The sequence below is a fragment of the Cibotium barometz genome, chromosome 2 (assembly GCF_041138505.1).
Source record: "Cibotium barometz isolate CiBa-2024 chromosome 2, ASM4113850v1, whole genome shotgun sequence".
NCBI classification, from domain to species: domain Eukaryota; kingdom Viridiplantae; phylum Streptophyta; class Polypodiopsida; order Cyatheales; family Cibotiaceae; genus Cibotium; species Cibotium barometz.
The window spans coordinates 46,020,239-46,040,646 of NC_141047.1; the positions used below are offsets into that span (position 1 = coordinate 46,020,239).

Sequence of the window (20,408 nt, forward strand, 5' to 3'; positions counted from 1 at the left end):
AAGGTGCAACAATGAAATACTCAATCTTTTACCTCACTGTGCTCTCAATGTTTTACCAAACAAGGAACCACTGCAGATTCTTTTGGTCCTTGTTCTGTCTGTCACTTTTTGTCTGGAACTGTCTATTGTGAAGGGGTAGGCTGTTGCCAACTGATAATTCTGGCATCTAAGGCTTAGGGCTGCTGATCCGCAAATGAGGTTGGGGAGGGCCTTTAATAGGCCTTGTCACTCACCTTTCTGCTGGTTGGTTGCCCCCTCTCTAAAGGGCCTTTTGCACACAGACCAGGATTTCTTCACGTGGGTCTTTGGGTGGCTGTTTTGGGCACCTAAGGTTCTTCCATGGTCCTACAATGTGGCCCCAAACCTGGGATACTTGACTTCCTTCTCAATTTACCACTTTCCCCAATCTGGTTTTAGGGTCTTCTTGCTGATATCCTCAATTTCCCTTGCCTTCGGGCTGTTTTAAGTTGTCATTGGCGAGCACGTACCTCCACCCAGTGTGCAATCATAGTTGCCAGAAATGGGAAGGACAAGAGGAACTGAGGACCATGGAACAGAAAAGGCTAAGATCTGGGGAACAAGAATGGGGGATCAACAAGGGGAAATCGCAAGTCCTTAGAATGACAACCAAGGGGATGAAATATGTGTTCCAAATTGCAAAGAAAGTGCACAATTATTGCTCTCTATATTGCATTGGGCAGTTGAAAACTTGAATGTGAATGAGGTGAAATTTTCCGGTGAAGAAATTTTCTATGTTGAAGCAGAGGTTGAAGAATGAGAACCTGTTAGGATTTATGTCTCAATTACGTCATAGGGATTTCGAGATGCAATGCTAAGATTTCCATTTGTAGGTGAGAATCAAAATCGAGTAGCGAGACAATTGTGCGATTAGATTTATGTCTCAATTAAATCATAGGGAGTTTGAGATGCAATGCTTAGATTTCCATTTGTAGGTGAGAATAAAAAATGAGTAGTGAGGCAATTGTGCGATTAGATTTTGCTATTGTCAGGTCCCAAATTTGGATGTTAAAAAATGATCAAAGGGGAAAGGGGAAACGGTAATGCGCAACGCTGTTTATCTCTTTTGGACCTCGGGGGAGTGTCTTGAGCTGTAATTCCCCTCAACCATCCATTGCAGCCCCATTTTCCCTCGTTGCACACCTCCATTTCCCCTTGTTGCATAGTTGGTCACAGGATGTAAAGGGGTTTTCTTGTTTACCACAGGATCAACGGCATTACCTACAGTCACTCCTTGATTGCATCCCTTGTTTAAGGGCTCATAAAGGGTTGCTCAATCCCAAGTGTCATATGTTATCATGTACATGTTCTAAGGTAATCTTGGCACATGCATCTGGTGCATTCCATATTGGGCTTGGGCAACATGATATCCATGTGTGCTAGGTGCAAAGGGAGGGGAATGGAACTTCAGAGCTTCATGGGCAATCCACCATTCCCAAGCCCTAAGAATGGCCCAGCTTGATTTTTAACCATCTTGGTGTTGGGTTGGTATGAGCTTCGCGCTTTCAGTGTATGATAAGATAACCCCTGTGAGATCCAACCTTGGGTAGAGAAGAGAGGGGGGAGGATATGTTTTGCTTAGGTGAACTTGTGCTTAATCCTACTTAAACAAAGCACACATAATCGACCTGTAGCTCTTGGTAATACTCTGGTGATGTCTTATTCGAAGAGAGAGCAATAGGTCTTGGAAAAGATCAACTGTCATTATTTTTAATGATATAATGTAACTAATGCGATGAAGTATTATCTGGCTCTCTCTCCCAGTTGTATGAATTCATGGCTCCCTTATGCTTTCTGGTGTTGGTGATCTAAAAGCTTACGAGCTGCAGAGGAAGCGGAGGTGCTCTGCGAGTGCGCATACCTGGCAGAGAAGGAAAGCTTCACCGTTGCGGGTAGAGGAAGGGCATTGCCATTCGGGCACTGTGTAGAGTGGCGCAGCAGACGGGGCTCATAACCATTTACATCCAAGCCTTCGACAGCAACAAGTCTTTGGTGCAGTGGTTCAAGGCATAGGGCTTGAAGAAGAAGTGGATTCTATCCTCCTGGCGTCGTGCCTTTGGGTGTGTAGTTGTACACACTGGTGGTTTGGCGCTCCCGTGGTCTGGGCGTTGCTTCTTGGGCAGCTGTCTCTGCGCCTTTTGGGTGGCCGATGGTGTGCGCTTTCAGATGGTGGTTCTCACTGCTGTGTGCGGATGGCTTGGCCGAGCCGAGAGGAGCACTCTCCGGTGCCGTTTTGTTCGTGAACTATATTTTGGGGGTGTGTCAGCGTAAGTCCTTGAAGGTAATTTCTGGGTGTGTTAAATCCGAAGGGCAACACATCATAGAATAGAGGAAGTTTTCCCTATTTTCAGTGGAATTATATTTCTTGTAAGCCTTGGTGATTGAGCAAGAATTACCCACTATGCAAAGTACACTATCCATCTCCGTTAATCGATCAGTTCTTTTTGGTGTGTTCTTAGAAGTAGTTTTGTGCTATATACAGTGTTCGATCTCTGGATCTTGTTTTTTAAGTCCTTTGCCATTATGCACACACATATTCTTTGGTTAAAAGCTGCTGCTAAATCAAGGCCTCTTTGTGAATAAAGATAGGAAATTGGAGGATGCCAGGGCAGCCTTTAATGCAAGTGTTGATGCGGGCATCACCTTCTTCGACACAGCTGGTATACCATAGCTGCTTTTCAAGTTGCTTGAATACAGCACAGCTTGTATTAGTACATGATATAATATCTCGATTGGCCAGATAACGACATTAATCATACCATTTGATCTTGTTTTGCAGAGGTGTATGGATCCAAGGTGATTTTTTCATTCTGGAAAGTGCAAGAATTTCTGTACAAGTGTGCATGACATTTTTATAAAGGAGTGGTCCTATAGGCATTCAGATCCAATATTAATGTTGCATTTGTTTCTTCTCCTCTTGTCTACAGTTTTCCAATATTGTCTTTAACTGTTTTTCTCAAACCAAACCCAAACCAACCTCCCCCCCCCCCCCCCCCCCCCCCCTCTCTCGGCCGCAACCCTTCAACTAGGAAAAGGATAAAAACTTCTGCGTGGGAGCAGATTACAACCCTCTAAATAAAAGGGGGGAAGGGGGGCGGAGTCTCCCTCTATGGTTGCCCACTCTTGAAGGGATACATCATCCTCAGGTCAGGCGGGGGAATCTGCACTAGGGGCATATAATGCAGGAAAAGACCTGGGTAAGGGACCTGGACCCCACTTGTGAAGGAAGGCTACACCCTGCTGCTGCAAAATCTGAGTCACCTTGTAGGTGTTCCTGGTGGCCTGGAGGGTCTGGATGATGTCTGTCCATATGAAATGGATGGTCTCCTCTGGCGATCATACCCTTTGATGTCTTGCTGCAGCATGTTTGCCAAATGAAGACCGCTACCCATACTGGGGACGGGGGTGTGTCAATCAGGGTCTGCCACTTTGGGGCGATGGCCGAGTGAATGTCGAGGAGGAGGTTTTCTCCACCCCTCATCCTGGCAAGGTGTTTTTGATTGTGGTTTCCTTTCAGGCCAAGTCCACTTTGCCTAGTCCTCCTTGAAATCTAGAAAGTCCTGACCCAAGACCTCTCTTGATGCTGTAGCTTCCGTGAAAGTGAAAATGTTGCCAGGATGCTCCTTTTTCAAACACAACTTTTTTAGGTACCCTGAATAAGATAGGAAGACCAGGCCAAAAGCGAAGGTGGATGGATTTAGCTAATGTCTTGTATGATGTATGAAGTTATATGCTAGTGTGAAATTGTTGGCAGATGGCAGTCTCCTTCCTTTGGGATCAGATCCATGGGTACCCTGTCTACATGACGTCATTGAAGGTTCTCTGGAGAAGTTCATCTTCAAGGAAGCCACTTTTTAATCATCCCCCTTGGGGTGTTCCCTCTAAGGATCCCTCTAAGGAGAGCCTCAACTGCCGCTGCTAGTTTTTCTCCAGTGAAGGGAACCACAAGAGAGTTGCCAAGGGACTATTGGACCACTCTTGGGCTTATTTCCTGACAAAATGTCTCTGTCCTCTTAGTCTGGTCAGCCACATGGAGTCTTGTATAGTAATCAGTGGCGATCTCTTAGATCCAGGGGGCATTTTTGGGCCATTTCAGCCCACTTCACCACTTCAAGGGGAATTGCTTTCCACCATTTCAATAATCTCTCTCCACCACTCCAGCCCATTTCGGTTGTATAGGCTGGAGATGCTGTCCCTCCAATATTGATGACTAGACCCTTTTTGTCCTAGTCTTCTTGAGTCTTCATACAGGCCCTAGTGAATGCATGTGGCATGTTAGGATTCCATTAGGGTAGGTACAAGGCTTAATTCAAGGAGCTATGTGGAGCAAAGGTTGCGTCTTGAGTGTATGGACCAATTGTTTTGCCTTTCTATCCCATTTTGCAATGCCAATCATGATCTTACTTGTCAGAGCAGTACTCTCATACTCTGTGGCTGTATGCTTGTTGCATTTTTAGATACTATCTATCAGTGCCATAAACTGGAAAAAAACCAGTCTTGTATGGATTTCGATCAAAGTGCTCTAGCTAGTTTATGTATCAGAGTGACGCTCGTGATCTAAGTAGATTGGATTTCTTTCAATAAAAGTTTAAAGCTGATACAGACACGTAGCTAGGTGTCCTAATGCTACATAAGTGATGGCTTCTGGCATTGCTCAGGCACTAGGTGGTGGAGAAGATTCTGAAAGACTACTAGGCAGGTACTGATTATTCTATGGTTTTGCATATCATTTTGAAAGTGTGGTGTTTTAGTTTTCACTCTCTTAAGTTCAAGGGTTGAGGAGGTTTTTTCAATGCCATTAATGATATCAACGTGCATGCATGAGTTGAAGATTTTGAATAATGGCATGCTGGGTGGATACCATTGGAAAGAAAAGAATGAGAAGTTTAATAGATCTAGCCTCTTGAATTTAATGAATGTTCTTAAGGAGACATGAAGCTGGCAGAATAATGGTGGGTAAGCAGGTCCTCTTAGCCACCTTGTGGTACATCACTTGTTGTTGGGCCTTTCATCACTCTTGTATCGGAAAGGTACAGAGGCTGATCCAGAACCTTCTTTGGTCAGGAGGAGATGGTTGACAAGCATGGGCGAAGGCAGCCTGGCTTTGCGTATTCAGCCTCGACGTCAGGAAGGCCTTGACTTGATTGACCCGGAATTCCAGAGCAGAGCCCTTCTGGGCAAGCTGATAGTGCACGGTCTTCAGCCAGGAGTAGAGTCTTGGAAGGATTTCCTCATCAGCCGCATCTCATGTAGGCTTCCCTCCTGTGGTGGCCCGTGGACCTCCAGCATGGGGTGGATCTTCTCTTAGGCTCCCCTGTACAAGCACAGCCACTATTTCGAGGACAGGTTTGCCGCCAGCCTTTTTCGCACTTGGAGGATGCTTCCCTCGGTCCTGATGCAGTCCTCCCTAGGATCGAAGGAGTATTGTGAGCAGCAACCTCTAGCCTGGAACCCCCTTTTTTCGCATACGCTCTGGAACGAAAAATTGGTGGGGGCTTGATTGCTTATGGGGCAGCAGGCTCTGTGCCGGACCTGCCCAGACCTTTGGCTCCTGGCAGAGCTTTCGCCGAGACTCCCAGAGCAGACCCAGTTGGTGCACCTCCAGGGCTTAAGGAGAGCCTCATCCATGAGCCTCAACGTTGAGTCAGCCACTCCTCTGGATTAGCTTCTTCCTCCAGACGACCCCCTTGATACTGCTTGGATGGCGTCTTTTTCTCGGACAGGAGTGCTACTAGTAGTCTTCGGCTGGTCACAGGCGCCGAGCTGCAATGCCCTTCACCTCTGAAGGGGAGGATAGATGAGGGACCACTTCCTTGCGATCCCATGACTCCGACCCGCTGTGAGCAGGTGGGAAGATCATCTCCATGTGTCCAGTGAGAACGGGTGGGCTGCCCACGGGGGACCACCTCCAATGTGAGCACCATGAATCTGCAGGACACCTTGCACATGTTCAGTGGGACCCCGTTGAGCATTGCCCACATGGTCACGTGGGGGTGATTCCTTGAACAACTGGCCCTCTTCTACGAGGATGAGGGAAGCAACCTTGCACTAGTCCTCACTCATATTCTGCATCATGGTGGTCACAGTGGCCACCACCAGCCAAATTATTCCATGGACTTCTGAGTCTGGCACCAGCCAACATTGGGAGCTTATTAGCAAAAGAGACTTCTATTAAGTAAGAAAGAAATTTATAAGAAGGGAGATTTCAGGCCAAGCAAGGGGGAAATCTCAAGCAATCGGGTGCCTTTTGCTACCAGCAAGGCCCCATATGAGAGAATGAAAAAAATGCCATGATCCCATTCTCTCATTGATTGGCCACGTTTTCTTTCTACAACCCTTGAACATCCTTGAATCCTGATCCAAGTGGCCATGAGCTTGTGGATTATCACACGAGATCCTGCAAATGCACTGTGTATTATAAACCAAAGTGCCCTCCATGGCCTCAGTGCATCTAGCCTTCCGGATGTGCCAGGGTGTGATGCTAGCAATGATCTCCCATGCAGTGTCCAATCTCTGTGCTAGAGGTACATAGCTCGACTCTGGCATGTCTTGAAGATGACACCGCCAACCCACTCCTTAGGTAATCCGTATGATCATGCCTCCATCGTCCCCTTCAAACCTGATTTGCAGGCCGGAGTGTGTCAACCAAACAATAGCAACAAAACAAATGTAGGCATCCCTCCTCATCCTTCCAAAAAGGTGTGCTATTGCAGTCCAAATCCTCTGTGCCTCCCTACACTCCCATAAGCAATGGAAGATTGTATTTGAAGCTCCTGCACATCTTGGACAAGATGGGCTAGTGTTGATGACCGATCTCCACTGGTTGGTGGCAAGACTACCATGTAGAGAAAGCCAAATAAAAGACGAGATCTTCGTTCCCTGTCGGAGTGCCATGACCTCCGCCAAATATCTCCCTGAATGTCAAGGGTGATCCCTCCCATAAGCCTCCCAATGCGGTCTAGCAGTGGGGACTCTTTGGATTTGGCCCAGAACCGAGTGTCTGGCATTTTGCACAAGGTAACTAAAGAAGGGCATGCTTTTCATGGGTTTAGAAGCATCCTTCCACTCCCACTTATCTGGGTCTATTGCAAGTATTTGATAGGACACCCATCATATAACTAGAGGCTCCAAGAGTTCATAATCATCGCTTGAGTTGGATCAATATAGATGTGCTTCCTTGCATGCCCACCACTCTCACCGGGCGGACCGCTAGACCCTCAATGATATCCTGCTCAAGACTTCGCTCCAAGAGCCATCTATCCTGAATGGAGTAAAGGACCGGTACATTGTCCTCACCCGAAGTGGGAAGGTGCATGACCCTTGTCCCTGGAAATACCCCAAACCATGAGTGATGAGGCCCTTCCACGAAGTTCCGTGTGATCCAGTGGTTAGGAATGGCTGCATTCATCTGCATAATCCTTTGAATAGTGCCTCTCAAGTGTTGGGTGCGAAGCATTCTCTCATCCGTTGTGAGACTCATGAGCCTCTTCCAATCCAACACTGAGGGGAGAAGAGTCGCCCAAGCAGCCCATTGGACATGCGTGGCTACTCCAAGAGGTCTACCAATTTCATCCAAGATCAAGTCATTCCACACAATGGGTTGCATGTAAGACTCCTCAATTGGCCGCAGAGGAATATGAACCAAGAAGCTCCTCATGCAATCCCATGCTTGCAGATTAGATCTCACCAAGGGCGAATAAGGTGGTTGATGCTCTGCATCTGAGAACATAAAACGTGCGGTGTCAATCCAGTCACCTCCCCTAATTGGAATGCACCTTGTAATGTGCTGCATAAGAAAGTCCTTCCAAGGCTTAGTGATGGGAAGAAATCTTGTGACTACTAGCTTACAAAGTAAAGCCTTACATTGCACCTCTGGGCCAATGATGTTCAATCCTCCCTCTTGCTTAGGCATAAAAATGGAATCCCAAGCCACTCTCGCCCTGGTGTGTACAGTGCCATCTGATCCTGACCAAAGGAAGTTCCGGATGAGCCGACGAAGCTGACCAATGCATCCCTTAAGAAAAATCCAGCATGACATGACAAACCAAGCTTCAGCAACACTTGGTTAGCTACCAAGGTTCTAGAGGCCAAATCAAGCTTCTTGCTATTCCAATGCCGAAGTTTGCTTTTAATGCTCATGAGCACATGAGCGAACTGTTGTTCAGGCAAGATGTCAATGCCAACCTAACAACCAAGGTATGTGGAAGTGCATCCTCTCTCAATCCAAATAAATCCCAAATCCAAACCCCAATCTGTCCGCGGAGAGTCACTAATCCAGAATCTTGTTGATTTGTGCCAATTAATGGAGGTGCCTGCTGCCAAACAAAACATCTCCAAAGCAGTGCGGAAAGCACAGAGGCATGCGTGCGAAGCCTCCAAAAACGTAGCAGTATCATCTGCTAACTTAGAGTCCAGTAACTCCTCCTTTGTGTGAAGAGGTAGCTTGAGGCCCGAAACTCCTAGGGTAACTCTGGGAACTTGCTCATAGCCTTGGCTTTTATAAGGTAAAGTAGTGCAGCTAATGACTTGTGGTCCAAGTTGGGATGGACACATGGCTGGTTGCTCTCTTTGAACAAAGGGGATAAGGTCTGGGTGGTGGGCATTGAGCTTTGTCCAACGTGGAACATCAGTGTGCGAACACATGGCTGGTCATAATTCATAAGTGAGTTTTGGTCGCCCAAAACTTAATAAAGTGGTGACTCACCGAGAGTTGCTTGGGGTGGAGAGCTTGGTTTTACTTGGATGAGCAGAGGATGCATTGCTAGATATTTGGGATGCCAGGTTGGGGTTGATATTTCTCCTGCACATAAGTTCACTCCAGTCCTTATGAGTATTCGGAAGACGTTTCTTCATTGGAGCTCTAGGAGATTGGATTTAGCCTCCAGAGCGTTGGTGGCTAATCAGGTATTGCTTGCCTTGGTTGGGTTTATTGCCTGTTGTTGGTGCTTCTCTCGTGCGTGCATTGGTCAGTTGCGGAGGTTGATCTGCAATCTTCTTTGGTCGGGTTTGGATGGCACGATAGATACGTGCCAGGGTAGGTTGGCTTACAATTATTCAGCCCAGACGAGGGGGGGGGAGGGGGGGGCTGAATATTATTGATCCGGATGTTGAGTGCAGGGTGTTGCTTTGCAAACTCGTGGTTAGAGGCTTCCTACCAGGCATTGAGCCTTGGAAGGATTTTTTCTTTTCTGAGATTTCCGAATGTACACCCCACCCTGTGTTGGGAGAGCTTGGCTGCCCAGCACGCGGTTTTTGTTCACAGAGGGAGATATCAGGGCACCATCTTCCCCTCTTATTGTTGCCATTGTGAGAGTAGTGAGAAGCAGGAGACCTTTCTTGCAACAAAGACTTCCTAGGTCTTTGGATGAGGCTGACCGGCAACCTATTATGTGGAACGAGCCTTTCTTGCGACAAAGACTTCCTAGGTCTTCAGATGAGGCTGACCGGCAACCTATTATGTGGAACGAGTTCATTAGGGATGAGGCAGGTCGGCCACTTGGTGCATCTCGTTACATGGAGTGGTTAGGATGGGAGAGATGTGCATATGTAGTTCTTGATTGGAAGACCTTCAAGAGTCCTCCGGTGGATCAGAGAGCTTCATCCGTTCAGCATTCTAGGGCTCTCGCATACGTATTGATCAGATTGATGCAGCTATACCGTATGATTGGCTCTCTGGGATCTTTCTTGGAGATTATTATCCGAGATGGCTCGGAGTCTTTTCTAGGATAGGCGTACCTTTGCAGGTCATTGCTCTCTCGGGCTAGGAGGCTACAAATTGCATCATCTATTTTCTCTCGCTTGGTTGGAGATTGAGGAGATGGTAGCATGGAGGGGATCATCCCAGACACTAGGCGTTCACTGGTTTTTTTTTGTTACTATGCCTTACATATTGGAGTGATTCTATTCTATTCTGGCTTATAGCCGTGATTGTTGTATGCTTTTTTCATACTTAATAGAAGTCTCTTCTTTGAAAAAAAAAACTACATAAAGTGTGTACACACTTACTTATAAATTAATGCTAGTTTCTAAGGCTAGGTTTTGACCAATACTTACAACCTGTCACATGCCACATAACCATGTCAGCAAGACAGTTTCACATGCACGGTTCACAGGTGAGCATCTCCTTACCCAGAACTACACATTGATCAAGGAAGAATGAAAACAACATGTAAATTCAATTTACAGGCAATCACATGAAGATGATATGCAATGCAACATTGGTATGGACAATCCTCGTTCATGAGACTATACCAAAGTAGACTACTTATTTGCTGGACTAATTTTTTCTATTTGCTACTTCCCTAAGTGCTAGGCTTCATTATGGTTGAGTTTGCCCTGCATCTCCGGAGGCTTGACAGAAACTCAATACGAAGGGCTTTGTGTGAATATATGCTCTTATGTGTGTTGTGTGTGTGGAGTGCATGTGTGAGAGCATATCTTGATACAGAGTTCTACACCCACTATTGGGCACTGATGACGTTAGTGGGAATGTCATAGTATCCAGTCCATACTATGCATAATGGAGTTGATAGTTATAGTCTTGTGGGTTGACTACCATGAGTATATAACATGCACGTTCCTAAAAGGTGAGTTTGGGCATGTTCCTAGATTCATCTAGGTATATATATATATATACCTAAGTAGACGTGTTCTAGGCAAGTATAGGAGGTACCAGACCCAATGGAACACCAATCATCCAGGCATTTTCGGGCATCTACACACAGGCTTGAGTCCCAATGGAAAGCCAAGTCCACAGCATTACATGAGTGACATCAAGCCCCGGCATATGCAACTACCATGGATGCCAATCCAATGTATATACATAATGAGAAAGCATGGGTGGACCAGTTGGGTGGCCAAATTGTCAAATCCCCACGGATCTCCTTGTGATCGATCTTGGTTCGAAACTCGAAACCTGCAAACAAACGAACAAACAAACAACAAGGGGGTGCAAGCCTGACTCACCTCCCAACCATGACAGCCGTGGGCGAGCCCACAGTCTTGGCTGTCCCCACCGAGCCACGAGCTGAGCTAACTAGGTTGACGTACCGACCAATCTCCTCCTCGCGACGTCCCATACCGCCACGAAGCTGCCCTTGCGGGCCTCGAGATTGCTGCCGGCCTCGGTTGCGTAAAGCAGGTGCACGTCTACACTAGATCTAGGCTCCAAGACCATAGAGCTCTCACAAACTCGTGAGATTCTCTATATCCCAATAACTAACCTTGGCCACCCTTTTATAGGCTCTTGGCCGGTCATTGGGCGTCCACACTTGGGCGCCCGCCCGTCCATACTTGGATGTCCGCTCGTTAGTATTTCCTGAACTCAGCTCGTCAATCAGCCTGCCTAGTTGCAAGATTCCCCAAGCCTCGAAACTAGTCTTGCGTGCGTGTAGCACACGGTAGATACACACTGTGCACATGACATACTCCCCTTCCTCTAAGAGCTCACTAAAAAGCCAGGGTAATCTCTATGAAGAGTAGTCAATGTCTCCCATGTAGCGTCCTCCTCAACACGATCCTCATATAAATAATGTCTCCAAACCTTGAGAGCATGAATCACAGCATAAAGCTCCTTCTCAAGGGTTGGCCAACGAGATTGAGTGTCGTCTAGCTTTTTACTTTCAAAAGCAACCGGTCTACCATCTTGAAATAAAGTAGCCCCGATAGCATAGTCACTGACATCAGTTTCAAGAACATAAGGCCGACTAGGATCAGGCAATGCTAAGATAGGTGCTTCCTTGACTTTATCTTTCAAAAGTCTGAAGGCCATATCCAAATCGTTATTCCAAGTGATAGACTGAATGGACTTACGTCCACGACCTTTCAATAAGTCGGTCATCGGTAGTGTGAGCTGTGAGTACTCTTGTATAGATTTCCAAAGAAAAACAACAAAACCGAGAAAAGAACGAAGTTGTTTCACTGCTCGCGGTATAGGCCAGTCCAGAACTTTCTAAACTTGGTCATAGTCAATGCTCAATCCATCTCTAGTGATCTTGTGTCCTAAGTAAATGATGTCGGTCATAAAGAACTCACATTTACTCAACTTAGCATATAGTCGATTCTGTCTCAAAATAGATAAGACAATCGTGAGGTGTCTGACATGATCCTCAAGAGCACGACTATATATCAAAATATCATCCAGGAACACCAACATAAATTTTTCCAAATGTTCACGAAAAAGATCGTTCATCATTTGCTGGAAAGTGGTTGGAGCATTGGTTAACCCAAAAGGTAATACGAGAAACTCGTAATGGCCATACCTAGTCCGAAAGGCGGTTCTTTCGACATGCCTTTCATGAATACGTATCTGGTGATAGCCAGTACGTAAATCTATCTTCGTGAAATATTTCGCTCTTGCTAACCGGTCAATCAGGTCATCTGATCTAAGGAGAGGATTACGGTTCTTAATGGTCAGCTTGTTCAATCTCTTGTAATCTATACACATTCTCCAAGTGTTGTCCTTCTTTCTCCTAAGCAACACAGGTGCACCCCAAGGTGATTTACTTGGACGGATCTGGCCCATCCTCAAATAATCTTCGAGTTGTTTAGCCAACTCATCTTCCTCAGCTTGGCTCATCCTATAAGGTGGAATACTGACAGGATGAGCACCAGGGATCAAGTCAATACGATGATCTACTGCCCGTTCAGGTGGTAAACCCGATGGCAGTTCCTTAGGAAATACATCTTGAAATGAATCAAGTATCTTCTATAATTCTTTGCTTTCAAACACACTTAATTCATTTACATCCAAAGAAGGGATGAGAAAGGAAGAAAGTGGAATCAATACACAATGGAAAGCGGTATACAAAGAAGAATCCATTATATTTCCAAAATCAATTGTATTTACAAGAGGTCCCTGAGAGGGATGGATACAATCACCTAAAATACTATACTTGGTGTCCCTATGCTGAAAAGCCTATGCTGAAAAGAAAAAATATGACTAGACCAATCTATCTGGACGTCAAGAGTCTTAAACCACTCAATCCCTAATAACAAGTCTGCATTTTCCAGATGCATAATATAGCATTCCAGAGTGTCTTTGTAGTCTTGAATCTGGATTGGAAGCATCTCCACCTTGCGATCCCAAACTTGCCTTCCCGCAGGTAGACGTACCTCATAGGTATGGTCGCTGAGTGTCGTATCAAGACTCAATTTCTGCACAAGTTTGGAGTTAACAAAGTTATGCGAACTGCCAGGGTCTAAAAGAATGTGAATTTTATGGCCATTCACTTCTCCATAAACTCGGAGAAGATCATGCATGCCAAATACCTTAGAATTGAACAGACAATCAGAACAAGTACTAGGGCGAGAAAGTACAGTAATTGACTTACCTGTCAAAGACAATTGGTTAGCTGCCTTTGGCTTGGGTCTTGCGTTTGACTTGGTACCCTTTTGCTTCGGGCACTCATTACGCATGTGTCCTTTTTCTTCGCAGATAAAACAACGTCCTTCCTTCTTGAGCTTTAAAGCCCTAAGGAGTCGTTTCTTCTTCGCTAGTGTGGAACTTGAATTCTTCGAAGGTTGGTCTGAAGACTTGCATTCAGTTGTGTTAGCCATAGGTGTGGAGAACTTTCTTTTATGCTTGTTCCCCTGCCCGGTAACGGTTTTCGACTTGGAAGAGACCATTGTATCATCATAGATACGAGCTGAATGAATGGCCTCGTCCAATGTTTTACATTTGTTATTTTTAACCTGTAATCGGTACGAGTCTGGTAAACCAGCTACGAAAAACTCCAAAAGAGTAGTGGGATCTATCTTTGTAGCTTTCATCTGCAAGTCACGAAACTTCTGGAGGTAGACCTAATAAGTGAGGTGCTGCGAGGTCATGGTCAAAGCTGAAAACCGGGCAACAACATCGTAATGATCCTCTTTCTTGAGGAATTCTTTCTTGAAGACATCTTCGAATTGTGCCCAAGTCGTTGGCTTAGTGTTGAGTTCCTTCCACCAAAGCAAAGCTTTGCCGGACAGGAAACCTGCTGCTAACTGGATCCTCTTTCCATCATCATATGGATGAAACTAAAAGTGAACTTGCTACTTATGTAGCCATGTGTCCACGATCTCCTTGGTACGTTGCTTTTGCTCGCCCCCAAACGGTTCCGGAGTAATGTTGGGGCCTAAAGCTGAAGCCAAGGTATCCATACCCGAGAAAGTAGAGAGGGTAGTGGTCAAGAGAGCGATGGAGTTCTACAAAGCTTGCATCTGGGTTGCGATTTGTGCCTGACGTTCCGTCGAAGGAGCTTCGAGAGCTACTTTGAACTCTTGGAAATCTGATTTTGACACAAAATCGTCAAAAAGATCGGCATCGGTACCTTCCGTAGGCTGGCAAGCCTTCGCGTTCCACGAGGGGCTCCAACTCTGATTCTTAGGTCGACATCGTGAAGAGGGTATGTGGAGAGAAAATTCGATCTTTGCACAATGAAAGTGCGAGCGAACTTGAGAGCTTGAGAGCTTGAAAACTTGAGAGATGTTTTACAAGAAGCCCACTTAAGGGGTTTGTAAAGATAGCCCCAAAAGCCAAAAAATCTCCAAAAGCTAGGCTTAGCTTTAGCTTTTGCTTTTGTGTTTTTTTTTCTTGAATAAATATATATATATTAATATATATATATATATATATATATATATATATATATATATATGTATATGTATATGTATATGTATATGTATATATATATGGATATATATATTCTAAGTTCTTAAAAAAAAAACACTTTTAAACCTTGGAGAGGAGATGACTTTTAAACCTTTTAAAAAAATTTAAACTCCCAAAAAAAACGAAAGCACTAAAAAAAACGTGGCTTTTCTTGTTTTTTTTTTCTCCTCCTGGATTAGCCGCCGGCATGTTGGTTGCCGTCGCGGGAGCTGCTTGTGCTTGCTGTCGTCGACTCCTGCTGTCGCCAGCGTTGCTGCCAGCGCGTGCCTGTGTGCAGGCTGCGCCTCCCTTGCACAAGACTGGCCACAAGGCCACGTGGCCTGGGCTGGCTACGCAGGCCTGGTCTGGGCGCTGCCTGGCTGGCTACGCAGGCCTGGCCGCCTGGCGTAGGCGCTCCTGCGCTACCTGGGCTGGTTGCGCAAGCCGCTTGGCTGCCTACATGGCCTAGGCCGCTTGGTTACGCACCTGCCCACCTGCAACACGTCAACCCCACGTCAACAGAACTCGTCCAGCAAGCCCACTCGCGAGCGAGTATGCGATCCAACACTTCTCTCGCTCTCTCTCTGTCTCGTTCGTTCAACAAAAAGCAACATGCTTTTGCCGGATTTCTCTCTCTTTGCAGTCCATGCGACTGCACAAACGAGTCTCTTCTCTTCTTGTAAAAGCAATCAACCCTACTTAGACTACCATCTCCCATCAACATGGGTTTCTTTGATGAAGGAAAACACATACTATTTTGAAATCTGCAGTATGCACAGAAAAAACAGCAAGCTTTTTAACACATACCTTTCTTCGACCTCTTCTTCTCTACCTACCGACTTGCTCGTTCACGAGGTATGCTCTGATACCACTGTCAAATCCCCACGGATCTCCTCGTGATCGATCTTGGTTCGAAACTCGAAACCTGCAAACAAACGAACAAACAAACAACAAGGGGGTGCCAGCCTGACTCACCTCCCAACCATGACAGCCGTGGGCGAGCCCACAGTCTTGGCTGTCCCCATCGAGCCACGAGCTGAGCTAACTAGGTTGACGTACCGACCAATCTCCTCCTCGCGACGTCCCATACCGCCATGAAGCTGCCCTCGCGGGCCTCGAGATTGCTGCCGGCCTCGGCTGTGTAAAGCAGGTGCACGTCTGTACTAGATCCAGGCTCCATAACCATAGAGCTCTCACAAACTCGCGAGATTCTCTATATCCCAATAACTAACCTTGGCCACCCTTTTATAGGCTTCAGTACACACACACACACACACACACACACACACACACACACACACACATGGGTTTAAGAAACTTTTCATAACACACACTGAGCGGGGAACATGCCCCGTCCCCTTTTAGGAATTTATTCAGGAACAATTTGCAGGCTTGCAAGCCAGGATCAATACAACAATGAATACAAAAGCAAACAAATATGCCGATGTAGAATACCCAAGTTAAAGTCGATGTAATCCCCGAGCTTGAAAGCATGGTACAATGGAGTATGTGTTGTTCAGATTCCAGAAGTAAACTCAATGCCCAATCCGGAGTAGCCCACAAAGAGATGCTACACAAAGGAGTTTATTCCAGATCAGGACCACGTCCGCAAGGCAGTATGACAACTCGGCGGTGGTAGCGATGCTGATATCAGTAGGCATGGATGGTGGTTCTGTTGGCGGCTGCTAGGCGACTACTAGCTGACATTGGCGGCGCTGATTAAAAGGCCTAGGCAACTATTCTTGAGGTGGGGTGCAGGGCTGTTCGGTGGCTGCATAGTTGGGCGGCAACAAGCTCTGGTGGTTTAGGCGGCTTAGACGACTGCGCAGCTAGGTGCAGTGGGTGATGATGGTGCTGGTTGCAGGCGGCAAACAACAACTAGCGGGTGGTGGCACTGGCTGAGGTGGTAGCGACCAGTCCAGCAGATTGGCGGCAGTGGTTCAGATGGCAGATCAGGAGGCGTAGACGGCAGTTCTGCCAGCGTCGGAGGTGGCGCACAGGTGGCGAAAGCCATGCAAGGAGTAGCGCCGGCAGATGGCGGCGAGTAAGGTGGCGATGAAGTCTCATTCTCAACGAAGATGAAGATAATGAGCACCTCTCTTTGACGATGATGTTGAACTCCACGCTTTGTCCGATCCACCTTGTTGATCTTGTTGATGACGGTAAAGGTGAATCTCCAACCTTTGATGATGGTGGTAAAGGTGAATCTCCAACCTTTGATGATGGTGGAGAGGATACTCTTCAACTGGGCTTATGCTAGTTTTATACTAGAGGGGAGTCCTGCTTTTTGCTAGAAAGCTTAACTTTGCTTTTGCTTTGCCTTTTTCACTTTGCTTTGTTCTTTTTAATTTTATAATAAAATACTTATTCAAATAAGGCCAACTTTCATTAAAGTTCTTGTGCTTTGCTTTTCTGACTGTAGGGCCTTGCTTTTTGGCCCTAGAACTGCTTTTTTGAAAAAGCGGCTCTTTGCTTTTTGGTCTGGCTCACTCTCCTCTTGCCAATGGTGCTCTCGGCTCGCAGTCAACTCAATTTGACTTTTTGCTTTTCTTTGCTTTTGGACCAAAATTGGTGCTTTTCAATGAGTAAACTTCATGGTATTTGCTCCCATGTCCCCTTCTACTTGTCCAGTGTCCGGGCACAGGTTCCATTATGTGAATATTGCTAGGAGGACCAAATAGTTACATTCCCTCCCTCTTATATCGCTCTGATACCATTGCATGCCCAGCGGGACGTGCCATGACGGATTCCACCACATATCCAAGAGATAGAAATAGAGAGAAGATAGAGAGAGGGAGAGAGAAGGGTTTAGGGAACTTTGCATAGTACAGACACACTGAGTGGGGAACAGGCTGCGTCTCCTTTTAGGAATTTATTTAGGAACAATCCACGGGCTTGTAAGCCAGGATTAATACAACCAATGAATACAAAAGCAAACAAATATGTTGATGTAGAAATCCAAGTCGAAGTCGATGTCGAGGCACGAGATCTCTGATGCTGAGCACACCATGGGGATGACCCACAAGAATCTCTCAGCGGGCTAGTACCAGTTCCAAATATATCCATATGTTTTGAGTACTAGCCTTGTCTGGTGAGCTTGTGCATCTTGTCTTTCCCCATATCTGGCAACATCTCTATTCCTTATCTTTGACCAATGGCTCTGTTCTTGATGTCACTTCTTCATGGCTTGTCAGATGTGTTAGATAAAATAAATGCATGCTTACCTCCTGCAAAAACTAGACAGAAGCTAGTCAAAAAATAGGTATGCATCATTCGTGTCTATTGGGTATTCCAGGTACTGGCTAGGTAATGTGGAGTCCAGTGCACTATCACATGCCATAAATCCAAGCATTGTCCACACATCAAAAACAGCACACAAAGTCGAAGAAATTCCAACATTCATGTATGGAGTGCACAAGTAAAGATCCTCCTGTTCATGGATTGTCTTGTTTGGTTTCATTAGAACCGGTGTTGAGCTATCTGGCTCCTGAAGGAAACCGCTCAGTCAATCCTCAAGGCCATGTGGTCACTAGGACCGCCAGAGAGTTCATCAATAGTCAGCTGGGCCGTTTGGTCGCATTGACCGCCCGACTATGAAATCCAATGCAGTCATTTGGGCTATTTGGTCACAATGACCACCCGATTGTGAATTCCTATATAGTCATCTGGCCTATCTTGGCTATCTGGTCTCAATGACCGCGCGACTGTTCATCAATAGTCATATGGGTTATCTCGTTGCAATGACCGCCCGTCTATGAAATCCAAGATATCTAGCACAAAGGCCTATCCAATGGGTCATATGGCATGGTTGCCACCCAAATACAAATCTTGCTCCTTGGGCTATCTGGCATCGTTTGCCACCCAAACTAGAGCATGTCCAAGTATATAAGCAGAGTAATGCTCAATTCCATTCCAATATATATACAATGAAGAGGGCTAGGGGTACAATCCCTCCCTCTTGAATCTATCTTGTTCGCAAGACGTCTATGGCTATAATTCATATACATCTGGACCAACCGGTTCCTGATAAGCTCGAAGTATATCTGGATAGTCCTTGAAGTACTCCTTTGGTATCCATTTCGTATCCTTTTTCCTCCAATACAGGCTCCTCTGGGGAAGGTCCCGTATATGGTTTCAATAAACTGACATGGAAGGCATTATGTATCCTCCAATGCTCTGGAAGGTCCAACTGATAACATACATCGTTGATCTTCTTGGTATCCTGAAAAAGGTCCATATACCATTATTCCAATTTCTGACTTTGGTAATCCAAAGATAAAATCCATAGTAATACTCTCCCATAGAACATTTAATGGGTGCAATAATCCTCCTATCTTTTGTCTATCAAACTTGATCTTCTGACAAACCAAACATTCTGAAACATATAGCTCAATGTTCGTTCTCATGCTAGGCCAATAAAAATAGCTCTCAAAGCTTGAGTTGTAGTCAGTATGCCTCTTTGCCCCATGTAAGGTGGAGCATGGCATTTTTTCGATCACTTTTGGTCTCAAATTCTTTGTTAGACATAATCGGGCTTACATCAGGTATTTCCTGGAGGTCGTGGAACACTCAGGTCGTGGAAATACTTGAGTCTGTGGAATCCTTCACACACCATCTCCGTCGTTCTTGAACCTCTGAACCTCTTGAGGTGATGTTGGAGCAAACGTCCATCTTCTTATGTGGAAGAGAACTCCTTGCTGTTGCCAATTGAAGCCCAAAACTCCAGTTACTCCTTTGATGATGGATGTCATTCTTCCCTAGAGAACTCATGGGCAAAACATGTATTCCTTGCAGATGCAAGATTGACTGCTAGGATGATTGCTATGCAAGCCATGTGCAACCCTATATGCTATGCAAGAATGCAGATGGATGGGTTACAAATGCATGCCTAAGGGGAAATCCCTAAGGATGGCCTGCAAGATTTTGAGAACTGGATTTAACTGTGCGAAAGCGATTAACATGAGGACTAACTCAATGAATGATGGAATGAAAATGATCCAAGGATGGTTACCCTGTAACCCTGTGATACCAATGTGACATGTGAGAGATTGACTGTAGTAATCACAACCTTAGGTTAACAAACTTCACTTAATGATGCTTTAAGAGATAGACAAATAGTGTCAATGCAATGCAATGCAACTATATTAGATGAATGGGTTACAATGAAATCTAAATAGATCTATGATGTTGTCCTAGATGAAGATCCTTCTCGATATGAGAGGGATAGGTTGAATGCTGATGATGAGGACTGTTCCTTGCTCCAATGTTGAGGTCCACCAATTGGCTGCCGGCTCTCGATATAGGAGGAGGAGGATGACTGAATACTGTTGAATATGCTGGTTAGATGACTATATGCTGAGTAAACTGCTGTCCCAATGACTTCCCTTTTCTCCTCGGAAGGAAACGCTGAGGAGATGCTGAGATGCTCATGTTGAAATGATGCGATGGCTTATATATGGGTAAGTGCTGCTGGTTGGGCATATAAACTGTTGTCGGCCAGGTATCTGGACTCCATGACCTGCAATAAATGCTCATGGCTGTTGTCAGCAGTTGTAGAGGTGCTGTCGGCTGATCATAACAGCCCCGACTACATGCCATAAATGTTCTAAATGCCTTTATGTGCTGAAGATGGCCAATGTACTGATGTTGGTGCTGAAAACAGCCCCAAACACATGTTTGCATATGCTGAAAATGCTTGAATAATGCTTAAATGTCCTGCTTAATGTTTATGGGTGCTTAATGATGCCATGCCACTTGTACA

General features: G+C 45.7%; 1 protein-coding gene across 1 annotated transcript in view; it reads left to right on the forward strand.

Annotated features, from left to right (window-relative positions):
* The window catches only part of LOC147641146 (NAD(P)-linked oxidoreductase superfamily protein), a 76,717-nt gene that overhangs the window by 5,430 nt on the left and 50,879 nt on the right, over positions 1-20,408 (forward strand). Inside the window, exons 2-4 of the mRNA XM_086818638.1 lie at positions 2,604-2,678; positions 2,798-2,814; positions 4,677-4,717. Of these exons, the coding sequence (XP_086674764.1) occupies positions 2,604-2,678; positions 2,798-2,814; positions 4,677-4,717 (133 nt within the window). The remainder of the gene's footprint in view (positions 1-2,603; positions 2,679-2,797; positions 2,815-4,676; positions 4,718-20,408) is intronic.